We start from the raw sequence: 17,640 nt of genomic DNA on the forward strand, positions 1-17,640 counted from the left end.
TTCTTTGTTCGCACAGCTCCCGGGGTTCAGCTTTGGATTTGGCCCTGCCTCTGTGTGTAGGTCGCCTGAGGGTGTCTGTTCTTCACCCAGACAGGACCGGGTTAAAGGAGTAGCAGATTAGGGGGCTCTGGCTTGCTCAGGCTGGGCGGAGGGAGGGATATGGAATGTGGGGTGAGCCTGCGGCGTTAGAGGCTGGGGTGACATTGCAGCAGCCTGAGGCGTGCCGTGTGTTCTCCCAGGGAAGTTGTCCCTGGGTCATGGGACCCTGGCAGTGGCAGGCTGCACAGGCTCCCGGGAGGGGTGGTGTGGATAGTGACCTGTGATTGCACACAGGCTTCTTGGTGGCTGCAGCAGTAGCCTTAGCGTCTCATGCCCATCTCTGGAGCTCATTTAGGTGGCACTCTTAATCCTGTCTCATCGCGCACCCCAAACTGGTCTCTTGCCTCTTCGGCAGATCCAGACTTTTCCCCGGACTCCCTTCTGGCTAGTTGTGGCACACTAGCCCCCTTCTGGCTGTGTTTACGCAGCCAACCCCAGTCCTCTCCCTGGAATCTGACCTCCGAAGCCTGAGCCTCAGCTCCCAGACTAGACTCGCCCCGGCAGGTGAGCAGACAAGCCTCTCGGGCTGGTGAGTGCAGGTCAGCACTGATCCTCTGTGTGGGAATCTCTCCACTCTGCCCTCTGCACCCCTGTTGCTGCGCTCTCCTCTGTGGCTCTGAAGCTTCCCTCCCACCACCCCCTGTCTCCGCCAGTGAAGGGGCTTCCTAGTGTGTGGAAACCTTTCCTCCTTCACAGCTCCCTCCCGTTGGTGCAGGTCCCGTCCCTATCCTTTTGTCTCTGTTTTTTCTTTTTTCTTTTGCCGTACCCAGGTATGTGGGGAGTCTCTTGCCTTTTGGGAAGTCTGAGGTCTTCTGCCAGCGTTCAGTGGGTGTTCTGTAGGTGTTGTTTCACATGTAGATGTATTTCTGATGTATTTGTGGGGAGGAAGGCGATCTCCACATCTCACTCCTCTGCCATCATGAAGGTCTCTCCCCCATGTGCTTCTTATTCACATATCCTTCATAATAATACTGGAGACTTTCCTAGGTGCAACATCTGGAAAGTTAGCAAAAGAAGTGAGTAAAGAAACACTAGCCCTGCTGAAAACACTCTTAGAATAGCAATTCTAGTTTCCAGAATCACCCCGAACCATCTATTGTTGGCTGAGGGCAAGCAGCAGGCAGGTTTCTGCAGAGAAATGGAGTTCAGGAGGAGAGAAGTGTCTGGTATTAGGATGGACCCTGGTGGTGGAGATTTGTGGCAAAAGAGGCTTTTCTGCAGTGGGAACGTTCCATCTTCTTGGCTAGCAGCTCTCATGATAGGCACCCACTTATCAAATGCAACAAGCTTAGAGAAATGATAGCTATTACTCAGGAAGCACTCATTTTGTGCCAGATTCTATACTAGATGCATCACACCTGTTATCAAAAAAATCCTCATCAGACTATGAGAGATGGGCATTGATTATTCCCTCTCTTACCAATGAAGAAACTGAGGCTCACAAAATATAACTTGACAAAGGTAATACTTTCACTAAGTAACACAGAATTTAAACACAGGTTGCTTAGCTCTAAAAATCTTTTCTGTACAGCAGTATCTTCAGATTGGGATAGATACTACTATAGGTTCACTAAGACTCTCTAAAGGGTACATGGCACAGAGAGTTTTAAAGAAATTTATTTCCAGATCTTCCTCCCATCTGTTTTCTAAAATGAATCTGAATGAGAAGCCTCCTGAGTGTTCTTCTTTACCACCTCCCCTTTCACAATCTCCCTTCGACTTTTCAGAAGAAAGTCATATCTCTCACCTAAACTGGATCCATTCTCATCACTATGCACGCACAGGAGGGGTAAAAACTTACAGGGTACCAAAGCAGTGGAGAACTCAAAATATTGGTGCCATTGTCGCTGAAGTGAATGACTTTAATGACTAGGTAGCAAATGTCTTGAAATTTGGGTCCTTTGTAAATAGATCCATAAATTATAAGATTGCTTTCAGCAAAGAATTTTTGATTGTGTTGTCACTGATGGATCAGATTATTTTGATGCTGAATCAGTTACGTCATTTTTGGCATATATAACTAAAAAAGGAGTTCAAGTAATTAAGTGAAATTCCTACAAAAATCTTTTCATTACCATCTAGTTTTTTATGAGAATAAAGTTTCTCAGGACTGTGATTTAGTTTTTAAAATTTAGAATAGAAAATATGCTGAGCCTTATCTTTTCTATCAATGAGTAATATTCATCCATGGATACATGCAATAATTTTTAATTAACAATCTTTCACAAATATTATTAAGAAATAAATTTTCAATAAAATTTTACTTCTATATTTAATAGCTTATTTTGTAAAGTATTTAATGTTTATGTCATTCCAATAAATTGTATATTACTAAAAACTATAATGATAACAATCCAGATTATATTGGTCCCATGAAATTTTTAAAAAGTAATTTTAATTTTTATACCTATTTTGTTGTAGAAAAGTATGATAGGCTGATGAGTTTTTTAAAAAAAACATTTCAATAATAACATATAACATTTAGGTATAATTTTGTAAGAAAATAGAATAAAAACATGAGATCAAGTGAAAAAGGAAATCCTATAAAATTTTAGACTATAATAGAAGAGTTTGTTTAGGTACTTTTGATATGGATGATGGTAAATATCAAATCATTTAATGTGCATACATTTTTATAAAGTGATAATACATTTTTATTTTAAAACTTATACTATTTGCAACATCTAGCCCTGAACTTTTATCCTCTGAAACTATATACAATTATGATTAAAGCAACTTAGAATCTACTTAAAAATATGTGAGAGCATACATAAAACTTGGTTTTAAAACTTTCACTTGGTGCTACTCAAGAATAAAAGCTTAAAGACCATTGTTCTACAGACCTTTTCCCTCCATGATATGACTTATTGCTAGTAAGAAAGACAGTACACCAGTTCATTCAAGAGCTTAAGCTCTGGAATAAAACACACTGGTGTTCCAGCCTTCTCTTATTTTTAATCTTAATCTTTTTAATCTTAGACAAGTTACTTAAGCTCTCTAAACTGCTTTATCCAAATCTGTATAATGGAGATTATGAAGATAAGCTGTAGAATCATTGTGAAGATTACATGGAATTAATCATGTTAAGCTTTTAGAAAAATTCCTGAACATAGTAAGTGCCATGTACATACAATCATAAAGGTTTTCATAGACAAGAGATTTCAGAGGGGAGATAAGTGTAAGTTCTTGGGCTGTGGTTCCAGAGGGAATGGGGCTTGGTATGGTTTCAGAGAATGAGCACATAAAGCTCAAAAGGAGGGAAAAAAAATCGTCCGCTGAGGCGGCAGAAATACTATGAGCCACAATGGTGGGAGAGCACAAAGCTTCAAATGCAAAAGTGAAGAGCTGCACTTTAAAAATGAAGTTGACAACAAAATACTCCTAATTGTATGAAATGAAGCTAGATTTCCTCTGCCCAAGCCCTAATGCCTGCACTGTTTCTATCCTACCTTTTTAAAAGAATTATAATCTTACAGTTTCTGTTTTCTTATATTTCTGAATTTTGAAATTCAGCATGTCCTTGGCCATAGTCCCTCAACTTGACTCCTACTTACAGTTTAACTCTGTTACTCCTACTTCTTTGTCTGGCTCTGAATCTGAGTTCTACTTATGTTTTGTGTTTTCCCTGAATGAACTCTGAAATGATATCATACTCTACCTCTTCCCTGGGAGTATGTGGGAGAGAACACAAAATATCAAGAGGTCAGATGTTGAAGTCTAATTGATATGGGTTAAAATCCCAACTCAACCATGACCTGTGTAGGCTTGGGAAACTCAGAACTTGTCTGAGCCTCAGTTTTCTCTTTTTTTCAATGGGGATAATTTCTAATCAACAGAGTTGCTATAAAGGCTGAAGGACTTATGTCACAAAAAGCAATAGCTCAATTAACATTCAGAAAATAATAATTCTTATTATAATTACTATTCCTTTTGCAATGAATGGAGCCATTTAATGGAGTCCTGCTTAACTCTGAAACAAATATTTTGCAAAATAAAACACATTACCTGATGTCCTCTAGACAGTTGAAGATGAATTGTAATGTCAAAAGTCACAAATTTCATGTTTTCTCTGGAACCAGAAAAAAAAAATGAAAAGTAACCACCAGAACTGGAAAGCAAGGGAACACATAAAGGCTGGAAAGATCTGTTTCTACGTGCTGTTACAGGCTGAAGTGAGAGTGACTGTGTTGATTATTATAAAAAGGTTTTACTACTTTTCAGGATCTAAAGGAGGAATAATAGGCAGAAGCAACAGAATGGAACACAGACTGGCTCAGCCTATTCCATTGGTTAATCAGTCCGTTGTGACCAGATTGACACCATTCAACTCTACAAAGATTTATTAAATACTCACTGGGCATCTAGAATGTACAGAATCCCAATATAGAATGAATTTTATGGTTGATTTTATTACTTTGAATCAGGCTTTCAATTGTAGTTGTAAACCAAATGAGAAAATCATTTAGATTTTCAATCATTAAGACAAACTAATTTTTTTTTTCAATTTTCTTTTTGTCAACAGGATTTGCTAGTCCGCTTACTGGGATAGCAGATGCCTCACAAAGCAGTATGCACAATGCCTTGCACATCTACATGAATGGAACGATGTCCCAAGTACCGGGATCTGCCAACGATCCCGTTTTCCTTCTTCATCATGCATTTGTTGACAGGTTGGTTGGCACTTCTTCATAAATTATGTGCTTATTTGTTTTAAATGTAGTGGATGGCACGAAGATATACAAAAAGCCAACAGGCACATAAAGGCATGCACACCATCACTAGTCATTAGGGAAGCACAAATTAAAACCAAAATGAGATAGTACCTCATGCTTGTTAGAATGGACATCATCAAAAAAAACAAGAGATAAATGCTGTCCTGGATGTGCAGAAAAGGGAATCCTTGTGCACTATTGGTGAAATTGTAAACTGGTATAGCCACTATGGAAAACAACATGGAGGATTCTCAAAAAATTAAAAATAAAACTGCCAAATGATCTGGCAATTCCAATTCTGGGAATATATCCAAAGGAAACAAAACTACTAACTTGTAAAGGACACCCCCATTTTCATAGCAGCATTATCTACAATAACCAGATATGGGAACAACATAAGGGTCCATCAATGGATGAATGGCTGAAGAAGTTATCACCATCTCTACCTCACTCATGTTTCAGGAACATGGACATAATATCAAATAACTAAGTGACTATTAGCCTGGAAGATTATTAGGCAGGTTTTTATTGCCTTCTTGGCAACTCTAATATTATAAGAATTAAATAATATCCCAAGTCAAGTTTTATTTAGAAATTAGTTTTTAAGAAAGTATATAAGCACCAAAATTATGATAACAATATAACATCAAAACCACCAAAACTATACATCAAGGAGGGAGGAAGATTGTGGGGGAAAACATCTTACCAGAACAGGTAGACTGAACTCTGTTTACTGAGTCATTTTTATATCATATTGTCTTTGTGAATTTTCGGCATTTTTTTGATCTTTAGTGCCATCCCATGAACTTTAAAGAAGCTAGATTTCCTAGATACCTTGATGCCCCAGACAAGGAATATGCAAACTATGGCTTATAGGCCAAATCTGTCTCCTACCTTATTTGTAAATAAAGTTTTATTAGAACACAACCACAGTCATTCATCTACATATTGTCTATGGCTGCTTTCATGCTACAATGGCCAAGTTGAACCAAGACCATATAGTGCACAAAATAGAAAATATTTAGCTCCTGGCCCTTTACAGAGAAAGTTTCCTGACCCCTGCCAAACAAGAGAATTCCATATTTATATGCCAGGTAAGAGAAAGAGGTTGATCTTTATCTAGCCCACCTATATCTATATTTATAGAAAATGCTATAATTTAATTCAATGTCTGGAGGCATTTTTTTTAAATAGAGATAAAGCTATTATGAAGATATACAACTTCTAGAAGCCACTCTCCCACCTTTGAAAATTAAAATTTTCTCTTTCTTAGAATTCTCTGTTAATCCTATCTTACTATTAGATACCTGCATGATTATTAAAGTAACTCAAAAATAATAAGCAAATGTCAAAGTAGTTTCTCATTCAGCCCTTGTAGGCAAGCTGATGAAGATTCTGGGGATGGAGAGAGAGGAAAAAGCGTCATTAGAAAGAAGGATAGAGACCTGCGGATTGCCACAAAGTACTGTGGCATCTGAGCTTTCCTCTCAAGTCTCTTCTTATAGAGATGCATTTCTTCAATCAGATGGTCTTTTCGCTGCTGTCCAGTTATTCACAAATATATTTATTGAGCACCTACTATGTGCTGAGTACATTTGCCTGAATATTCCACATTCATTGTTGCTTCTATGCATTGCACTTACCAGTCTCCAAATCTGGAACATATTTTCCTTGACTTATCTAATTTCTATAAAATCTTCAAGACTAGTTTCAATTGTTAGCTCTTCCATGAAGAATGACCATGCCTATCTAAAATCATTTCTCTCATCTAAGGGTGTGTTGGAGCCAGCCCAAATTGGCTAGCAAGATTGAATTATGTACATATTTTCCCAAATTTGCATTCAGTGACCTCAGGCTGTAGCTTGAAACCAGTATTGGTAGGAGTGTTTACATCAGGAAACTGGCAAGTGCTACAAATCAGGGCTTCCACCCTGAGAGAGCTGCTTGTCAAAATAATGGCCGGCATACCGCTGCTCCCATCTGTTAACTCACATCACTTTCTCTCTCTACTTCTTATTTTGGACACATCATTTATATCGTTCTTATTGATTATGTGCTTTCCTTACTGATTATTTGTGCTTTGTCTCTATGACTAATCTCTGAGCTACTTAATGGTGGGACCCACGCCTTGAATTCTATTTGCTTTTCTCACAATGTTTTCTTTAGCTTGTAATTAGTAGATGTGTAATACATTTCTATCAAATGAATAAATGACTGAAAACAACCTTAGCAAGTTACATTTATCATAGCTACAAAGGAAACTGCAGAGAAATCATTTTAACTAAAAAAAACTTTTTGCAAGTCTTGTAAAACACAAATCATTCAATGCTATAAACATGTTTTAAGATTTAGCATGTTTTAGATTTAGCAAGGTCTAGACCATTAGACCTTGTTTTAGGCACTGATTAAACAGAATAATGAGACAAGATCACTGGCTTGAAAAAGCTTAGTCTAGTGGGAAATACAAACAAGTAAACAACTATAGTACATTATAATTCACGCATAGTCATAGGAGACATTCTTGGAAAGCTACATAAAAAGGATGATATATGAACTGAGCCCTGAAGAGCAGCAGGCCTACAAGACAAGAATGGATAATCAAGGATTGAGAACATAACTCTTACCTCATTGAAACCAAGCACGAGCTCAAAGTATGAACTGAAGAAGAAAATGAAGCTTAGGGTCCAAAATAAGGAAATATGCCTCAGTGGCCAGTTAGCTCACCACCAAAATGTGCCATTGTTGGGCAAATAAAGACATAAAGTAATTACAGTTATCTCTACCACTTTTAAGTAAAAAAAAGAAAAATCAGAGAATGGATCTAATACAATGATTTTAAAACATAATATGTATTTAGTTTTTACTATGTGCTAACCACTGTGGAGAATTCCTTGGAAAATGCAAAGACAAGTTTTCCTTCTGACTGCTCTTAGACTGAGGATAAATCATTTTCATTAAAAATTCATTCATTCATCAAACATTTTAAGTTTCTTCTATATTCTAGATCCCATGCCAGGTACCATGCCTTTTTAATTTATTGGTATGAATGAACTCCAGAGGCTTATAGTCCTTCAAAAAGGATAGAAAAGGAAAAAAAAAAAAAAACCAACATAGCAATGTAGCACTGTCTATAACAGAAGTGTAAGAGGTATGTGAATCCAGAGAAGGAAGAGCTTAAATTATATAAGAATGGCCCAAACTGGAAGCACCTGACAACATCAAATGCTGGTGAAGCTACAAGAACTCTCATTCATTACTGGTGGAAATGCAAACTGGTGCAACCAACTTGGAAGACAGTTTGGCAGCTTCTTATAAAACTAAACATATTCTTACCATACGATCCAGTAATCACGCTCCTTGGTATTTACACAAAGGAGTTGAAAACCTACGTCCACACAAAACCCTGCACATGGATGTATATAACAACTTTATAATTTCCAAAACTTGGAGGCAAGCAAAACGTCCTTCAGTATGTAAGTGGATAAATAAATGGTGGTACATCCAGACAATGGGATATTATTTAGTACTAAAAAGAAATGAGCTATCTAGCCATGAAAAAACATGGAAAAAACTTAAATATATATTACTAAGTAAGAGAAGCCAATCTGAAAACGTTATATATTGCATGGTTCCAACTATATAACATTCTGGTAAAAGCAAAACTGTGGACTTTATAAAATGATCAGTTGTCAGGGTTGAGGGCATGAGGAATGAATAGGCAGAACACAAAGAATTTTTAGGGCAGTGAAAAAACTGTATGATAGCATAATGATGGATATGTCATTATACATTTGTCCAAATGCATAGAATGTATAACACCGGTAGTGAACCCTAAGGTAACCTATGGATTTTAGGTGACTATGATATGACATTGTAGGTTCATCAGTTATAACAAATGCACCATTCTGCTGGGGGATGATGATAAGGGGGAGGTTATGCATGTGGGGGGGAAGGGGATATTAGGAAATCTCTGTATCTTTCTTTAATTTTGTTGTAAGCCTAAAACACCTCTTTTAAAAAAGTCTTAAAAAGAAAGATAAGTATGGTTGTGACCTACTTAACATTTTTAAATAACTGAAATTATGACTGGTAACACTATACTGTTGTTGCCTAATATCAGATAGTGCACCATCAGGACTCTGATAAATAGAAATGTGATATGGACAGCGAGGGAATTGATGAGTCTCTAAGAACTTGTCATAAAGCATACAATTTAGGAAAAAATTAACGACATTTACTTATACAAATTTAACCTAGGGAAGGCTGAGTAGCTCTCCTTATTTGAGTATTCTTCCCATGTTACTCATCAATAGTAACTAATAAATGAACCTAAGTATTTCTAGCATCTCTCTCTTTGTAAGGTGAAATAACAAACCTTTGTAATTTTCCAGAAATCACAAAGGTAATTTAAAAGATATTCTACAAGATTTATGTCACTTTTTTATATTTAGGATCTGATTTGGGCAAGGCAAAATCAAAGAAGTTGTCAGAGGAAACTTGGACACGATTAAGTAGGATTATGAGTGCCTGAGAAATAATATTTCATTATATTTTTAATGAAAGTGTCAATAAAACATTATAAAGTTAAAAGAAAAGAAGGTAACACGATTGTAAAGAACCTTAGTTCTTTTATAAGTGAGGAACAAGAAACCTTTGCTCTTTTTTTCTTTCTTAAACAGTCAAGAGTATAATACAGGCAACAAAAAGCTCAGGAAATTATTCTAGTTAGACAGAAAATATCTGCTATCTAAAAAGTAAAAAAAAAAAATCCTTTATATTGTAGGCAAGGGCCATAAGCAATATATCAGTCAGTAAGTCAGTAAGTAAATAAATAAATAAAAAGTCAGTAAGTAAGTAAGCCAAGTCAGTAAGGCCATCAAAATTGAGAATATTTTAAGGTTTTTAACAAATTTTATAACTTATTTTTCAAACTTAGGTATTATAAACCAGGTCAAATAAAATTCACTTTCCAAATTTCATCCTTCATTGGCTCCTTCATATCCTGGAACATACCGGCACTTTAAGACAGATTTTAGGGGCTCCACCAGATGAGCACTAATTTCATTATAACATTAAGATGTTATTAACATGCAGTGTTAATAAAGATAGTCATTGTTTATCTTTAAATGAGTCAATAAATATTTTTTTAAAAAAGAATTCCATTGTATGAATGTACCATTCTTTAGTAATCACTTAGTCACTAATTAACAGGCATTTTGATTGTTTCTTTTTTTTCTATCTTTCCTTTTTTAAACTATATATATGTGTGTATGTTTGTGTGTGTTTATATTATGTGTATATATATATATATATATATATAAAACTGTGAACATTTGTGAGTATAGCTAAAGAATATATTTTTCACATTGGAATTGAAAGGTGAGAGGTTAAATACATTTAAAATTTGTTGATATTTCCAAACTGCCTTCCAAAAATTATTGTGTTTGCTACATTTCCAGAAATAGAGAATGAAAGTGTGTTGTCACCCTGTACCCTCATTTGTACTAGATGTCATCAAATTTATTAATCTTTTTAACTCTGAAAAATATTTATTTGTATTTTTGTTTCCTAGGCATGTTATAGATCAATTATACTTTTTTCTAAAATGTCTATTTACATTCTTTGCTATTTTATATTAGGTTAATTGGTCTTTTTATTATTTAATTATATAGGCTCCTCATAAATTTTTAGTTGACCTGTTTTGTCATAAACATTACAAATATTTTTTGCAGTTTTAATCATCATTTAAATATTATGGTATGTTTCTTGGTATTCAGAAATTAATATATGATCTTTTATATAATCTTTTATATTCAATCTCCATTCACAACTTCAGAGTCTTTAACTCTTTGTTCCTCAGTATTCTCATCTGTAAAAGGAGTGGATTGATCTAAAGCTCCGTGGTTCCTTTTGGAGTTTACAATCCTCTGGATAATATGTTTTTGAAGAAATGACAGTAGAATGCATTAGCAGAATTACAGGGCTTTAGCAGGTTTCTTAGTGACAGCTTAATCATGCTTTTAGTTATGATTAATAGGTAACTGACATATAGATAAATCCAATTCATAGTATAAATTATTTTTCTCTGCTATTCAGATTAAGGTCTGACAGGACTCTAAGCTTTTCTCAGATTTGTAAAAAAAAGTTTCTGGCAAGAAGAGAGGATTGAAGAGTGGGCACCCTAAAAGAATGAATATGTTGGAATGTTTATTCTTTTTCTCCAAGAAGATCAGATTTGAGAAATGCTAAAGACAGAGACATTTGAAACTTTAAACCAACCTAACACTACAACACCCATCAAGCAAAGCTGATGTTTTAGCCATGGAATCAGGAACTTTTATGCTTATAAATTCCTTAGGAAGGAAGATGAGCATTGGTGCTGGATGGTACCCTATGGATAAATGTCGGAGCCACAGAAAGAGGGCTTTAGGAATACCTCCTTTTCCTTAATACTTCATTGCTCAAGGAGGGCTCACGTGGACAAAAGCAAGCACATCTCTGCATGCATGCATTCATTCAGCTGTTAATTCAACGAACATTAAGTCCCCTCTACGCTTTGTGTGCTATATTAGGCCATGGGGATTCAGCAGTCACTAATACTATTCCTCCCCACCTAATGCTTCCTGGTCCAGATATGTAAAAAACTAAGTAACATAAAACAAAACATAACTTCTGCAATAGTAGTGGTTTAATAGGCCAGAGTATGCGTGAGTGAAGAAAAGAGCATCAAGGAAGTAGGGACCATAAGAATGGTCCTCCTCATACCCTGGATCTGTAGCACCTAGCAGCCTGCCTGGTACAGAGTGGATATTCAATGAACAGCTGTTAGATCCCAGTGTTCGGAATTCTCTTATGACCGGTGGCTTTACGAAGAATGAGTAGGATATTGACTCATGAAGTTTGGTAGTAACAACATTTAATTCATGTGGAACAAAACAAGAAAACCTCAGAAGTGTGAGGTTAATAGAAACTTCAGGAAATAGGCCATAATTAAAACCCAACTAAAATACTGAAAGCACAGCTAATGTTTGAGTGCTTACTGTGCACCAAAAGCTAGGGGCATCAATGGACTGACCCACTTAATAGTTAACAACAACCCTACCAGTTAAGTGGCATTATCATCCCCATCTGAGGGACAAATAGACTAAAGCACAGAGAGGTTAAATAACCTGTCAGGATATGAACCCATGTTTTTAACCTGTACTATATGCTGCTTCATAAAGTGTTTGGAGAGCAGAAGAAATGCATGTCTATAGAGAGAGAATATACTCTTACCCCAACACAAGAGCAAGAGCTAACAGGGTAGGTGGTTATTTTGAACACTAGTCACCAGCATGGTTACTGCAGCAGGAGGCCAGTTGACCAAGCAGAACAGGTTGGTGAAAAATTTAGCAAGCTCAAATTGGGTGGGGTATGTGGAGGGGAACAAAAACTGGGCCAATATTTGGAGTAAGTGTTACAGTTTAGAGTGCCCAGAAGCTTAAGCCTGCAGTTTTAACTGAGTTTTAAATTTTTATTGAAATATAGTTAACTTACAGTACTGTGTTAGTTTCAGGTGTACAGCAAACAGGTGTAGTTCCCTGTGCTCTACAGTAGGTCATTGTTTATCTATTTTATATAGTGTGTGTGTGTGTGTGTGTGTATATATATATATATATATATATATATATAATTTTTTTTTTTGTGGTACGCGGGCCTCTCACTGTTGCGGCCTCTCCCGTTGCGGAGCACAGGCTCCGGCCGCGCAGGCTCAGCGGCCATGGCTCACGGGCCCAGCCACTCCGCGGCACGTGGAATCTTCGCGGACCGGGGCACGGACCTGTGTCCCCTGCATCGGCAGGAGGACTCTCAACCACTGCGCCACCAGGGAAGCCCTATAGTGTGTATATTTTAATCCCAAACTCCTAATTTATCCCTCCCCTCCTTTCCCCTTTGGTAACCATAGGGTTTCTCTGTCTGTGAGTCTATTTCTGTTTTGTCAGTAAGTTAATTTGTATTATTTTTTTTTTAGATTCCACATATGAGCTATATCATATGATATTTATCTTTCTCTGTCTGACTTACTTCACTTAGTATGATAATCTTTAGTTGCATCCATGATGCTGCAAATGGCATTATCTCATTCTTTTATGGCACACACATATTCCATTGTGTGTGTGTATATATATACACACAGAAGTTTGCAACCACATTAGTTCTTGCCCAAAATAGAACAACTGATCCTTAACTTTGCAAAGGTTTTCAATGTCGTTTCCAAATTCTTCAAACATCCTTTGGACACATCCTGTGGCATATCATTATGTAATATATTTTGATGCTAGGTTTCTATGCATTCCATGCATCTAAGATGTCATTTGCATGAATATACATACATACATATATATTATATGTATCTCACATCTTCTTTATCCATTCATGTTAAACCCTCCTCTGATGTGGGCTGGGCTCCCCTTGGCTGAGCAGGCACTGACCCAGGAACTAAGTGAGGCTGAGGTAGAGAAGGCAGGAAGGGACACCTCTAGAAGCTCATAGTCTAGTTCCTAGATTCCAAGTGTGGATAAGAAGTCCTCTGGTGGAAGAACCATGAGACCTGGGGGCAGAATGCCTGTAAGCACGTCCTGGCTCTGTTCTGAGACACTTATATGACCCTGGGACGTTTGCTGTATTCCTCCCAGCCTCAGTTTCCTCACTGACAAAATGGTGGTAATATTACTACTGTTCTCATAGGAATGTGACTTTACAGTTTATAACTCATAATATGACAACTGCTCCTTGTAAGGAGAGCAGAGTGTAAGGGACTTTTATAAAGCATATGCGATACTTTTGTTCTGTACTCATTATTTGCAAGCGCCCTCCAGGATCAAAAACGCTTCCTTGGTTCTCCTGTAACCTGTCTCTTGAGTGCATGGGAATCCCAGCTAGGTATAAACCACGGATGGCAGGTCTGCCTCACTCCTCAGCTACAGATTAATTACATCTTTTGGAGTGACTTCTTGGCTGTCATTGCTCATGAGGCTTCCTTTCCATTCTATTCCCCAAGCCTCCCCTGGGCCATCCCGCTAAGAAGGCTGCCCCGACCCACATACCTGCAAACTAAATGCCTTGCTAACTAGGCAGCTCAGAAATAGTCCAGGCAGAAGGCAGCTCCCTGGAGCTTCAGGAATGAATAGCAGATTGCCTGCCTGCTGGTGATAGCAAGGCCGAAGCTTGCTCAGAAAGACAGAAGTCCCAGGGTTAGGGAAGGAGGTGAACTCAGAAACCAGAGAAATGTGTTAAAGTCTGCTCTGGGAATCAGACGGGGTGGCAGAGGAGGACCCCTGTGTTTCCTGGTTTCTTTTCATACTGTTGGATTCTGAGCAGCTTTAAAAATGCTCCCTAGGTCATGGACATATACACACTAACAAACGTAGTAAGGTAGATAGCTAGGGGGAAGCAGCTGCAAGGCACAGGGATATTAGCTCTGTGCTTTGTGACAGCCTGGAGGGGTGGGATAGGGAGAGTGGGAGGGAGGGAGACGTAAGAGGGAAGACATATGGGAACATATGTATATGTATAACTGATTCACTTTGTTATAAAGCAGAAACTAACACACCATTGTAAAGCAATTATGCCCCAATAAAGATGTTTAAAAAAAAATGCTCCCTAGACTTAACTCCCTAGAACTAGTAGCAGTTATACCATTATAGTTGTACTTATCCATATATCCACAGCTGATTTTTTTGTTGTCATCAGTGGATTTAGCTCTGATGCCAGTCTGCTTTGGCTAGATGTATTTGTAGGTTTGACTGTCTCTCTCACTCAATCTTGAGCTCCTTTAAGGTCGTGTTTGTGTATTGATCATCTGTAGCACCTAAACACAGATCCAAGCGCCTAACAAAGACCCTGGCACATAGGAGACGTCATTAAACACTTATTAGACTAAAGTGTTGCTGCACTTGATTAATTGATGAAGAGGCCGTGTACTATAACTAATAACCTAGAGAATAGTCCTCCTACGGTATGGGGAATCTCCCAACTTTTTGCGGGATTCATATGTCTTAGTATGAGGGAAATTAAATTGCTTAAATTAAAATCTTGATAACTTAAAAATCCCAAATGAAAGAGGATAAGGAAACATGAGTCGTCATTATTTTTGCTGAAATTTTAAATCTGAAAGAAAATTTTAAGATCATAATCTAACCCCTCATTTAACAAATAAGGAAATTGAGGCCCAGAAAGGGTGACCTACCCAAGGACACAGTTTTCTGCAAAGTAGAGAGAAGAGTGTTTCAAGACCTTGTGGGGCAGCTGGGAGCTTTCAGAGACAGAATGGAATATTTAACGTGACAGAGGATATTTAACTAAGGAAGGCAGAAGCAGTGTGACTATAGGAAGGTCCTTACCACCATCATTTAGAGATCCAGAGTTCAGATCTGCTGAAATAGCACCAAATATCAGATTCAAGGGATGAACAGGATTTTAAAATTAATCAAAAGGCCAGAAATCGGGAGACTAGGAGGCAGTAAATCATGTGATTAAGATCACAGATTTTAGCATCAGACACGCTTCATTTTGAATCTCAAGGCTGCCGCATCTAGCTAAATGATCTCTGGCAAGCTGCTTTTTCTCCCCTAAGCCTTCCTTTTCTCAGCCATAAAATTCTGCTAATACTAGTACCTACCTGAAGTTGTAGCTTTAATAATTAATATGATATTTTTATAAATATGTATTAAAGTTCTTAGCACACAGTTACACAACAGAAAATGTCCTTGCCATTAAGATACTTACTTTCGGGGCTTCCCTGGTGGCGCAGTGGTTGAGAGTCCGCCTGCCGATGCAGGGGACATGGGTTCGTGCCCCGGTCCAGGAGGATCCCACATGCGGTGGAGTGGCTGGGCCCGTGAGCTATGGCCCCTGAGCCTGCGCATCCGGAGCCTGTGCTCCGCAACGGGAAAGGTCACAACAGTGAGAGGCCCGCGTACCGCAAAAAAAAAAAAAACAAAAAAAACTTACTTTCTAATTTTCTCACATTTCTTGAAGCTAGAAGTTTGAGATCACAATATCGACAGAATTAGCTTCTCTCTCCTTGGCTTGCATATGGCTGTCTTCTCCCAGTATTTTCACGTGGTCTTCCCTCTGTACATGTCCGTGACCTAATCCCTCTTTTTATAAAGACACCAGTTAGACTGGATAAAGGACCACTCTCATGACCTCATTTTAACTTAATTACTTCTTCAAAGACCCTATCTCCAAATAGTTACATTCTAAGGTCTTGTGGATTAGAACTTCAGCATATGAATTTGGGGTGGGAAGAGGATAATTCAACTCATAACAAGTGGTGAGGATGAAAGTCAAACTGTAGTAGAATGAAAACAGAATAGGAATTGAAAATGTCAAATTAGACCAAAGTTTTAAAAATGTGATCATAAACTAAAATAGACAAACTAAAATAGAAAGGACAGCAAATTGTTTGAGGAGAAGAATTAAGAAAAAGAGCTTTTTGGAGAGGCTTTTTTTCCCCTTTCACAATAAGAGATACATGCCTGAATTTATAATTTAAGGGAATTATTGCTAAGGAAATGAGAAAAAAAAGCATTAAAAGTGAAGAACATTGAAATGCTCTAAAAAGTAAACTAAGAAAAAAGATATATGGTTTCAATTCTACAAGATCATTATCTAGGGGAAATTATCCCACATTTCCCCAGAGGAAAAATTAAAGAATGATAACTGATGTACAAAATATCCATAGGAAATGCTATATTCAGAACCTCATTTGTCAAAACATTCATAAAATGTCTTTTTATCATATGACTTTGTTTTATTAAGGAAATTTACATAATATGAGGGTTTCTGGAAATATCAAAACAAAATTTCTGCATATAGGATTGGCAAAGCAGAGAACCGAGAAAACCAAGGATGTACAATACAAATGCTATTTCCATCCTGGAGTCAAAAAGGCCCAAGGTAGCTATTGTCAAGTACCAAATGTCACAATAATCTAGAAATAACAATGGGGATGCGAATCTGTTAGAATCTCAGGAAAGACACATTACTATATTCACGACGTCAAAGGGCCGTAATGAAAAGAGTTTTCTGTAGCTGTGTCCTTATACAAAGCAAACTATCAGGAGAAAGATAAATATTTACCAAAAGAAAAACAGTTTTTTAAGAAAAGTTCTTTTCCCTCAAAAAAAGGAGCAGAAGCAGCAGAGCCCCTTTAATTTCAGGGATAAAAAAGATAGCAGAACAAGCTTCCAGATTCATATTGTGGGGCTGTGCTAGTGTCAGTACAGCATGGAGTTTTGTGGCAGAATTCTTCTCTCTCTCCCAGAGGCAGCTAATTTTTGCCTAGCAACAAGGCAGTGATGAGGTGGGGCGGTGGAGGTGAAATGTTTCTCCGGGCAATCAGAGGCTCCTCACCTACTCCCCTGTTTTAGGAACGTACAGTCTGCCTACCATTCATTCCCACAGTGGGAATTATTCCCAAGATCTGGCCTTGAGAGAGTGAGGTGCTACTGAGACCATCTGGACAGCATATGTGACTGAATCCAGTTACACTACTATATATAAAATAGATAACTACTAAGGACCTACTGTAGAGCACAGGGAACTCTACTCAATACACTGCAATAGCCTATATGGGAAAGGAATCTAAAAAACAGTGGATGTATGTATATGAATAACTGATTCACTTTGCTCTACACCTGAAAGTAACACAACATTGTAAATCAACTGTACTCCAATAAAAGTATTGGGTTGGCCCAAAAGTTCGTTCAGTTTTTGCCATAAGATAGCTCTAGAAGCGCTTAGCTGTCTTTAACGTCATTCGAACCAATTTTATTAGATTGTA

General features: G+C 37.6%; 1 protein-coding gene across 1 annotated transcript in view; it reads left to right on the plus strand.

The window, feature by feature from the left end:
- Window positions 1-17,640, plus strand: part of TYR (tyrosinase) — a 111,631-nt gene that overhangs the window by 54,320 nt on the left and 39,671 nt on the right. The window contains exon 3 of the mRNA XM_022593743.2: window positions 4,622-4,769. Within this exon, the coding sequence (XP_022449451.1) occupies window positions 4,622-4,769 (148 nt within the window). The remainder of the gene's footprint in view (window positions 1-4,621; window positions 4,770-17,640) is intronic.

This window comes from Delphinapterus leucas, chromosome 7 (assembly GCF_059928025.1).
Source record: "Delphinapterus leucas isolate spDelLeu-1000000601 "Yukka" chromosome 7, BTC_Dleu_Yukka2, whole genome shotgun sequence".
Lineage (NCBI taxonomy): Eukaryota > Metazoa > Chordata > Mammalia > Artiodactyla > Monodontidae > Delphinapterus > Delphinapterus leucas.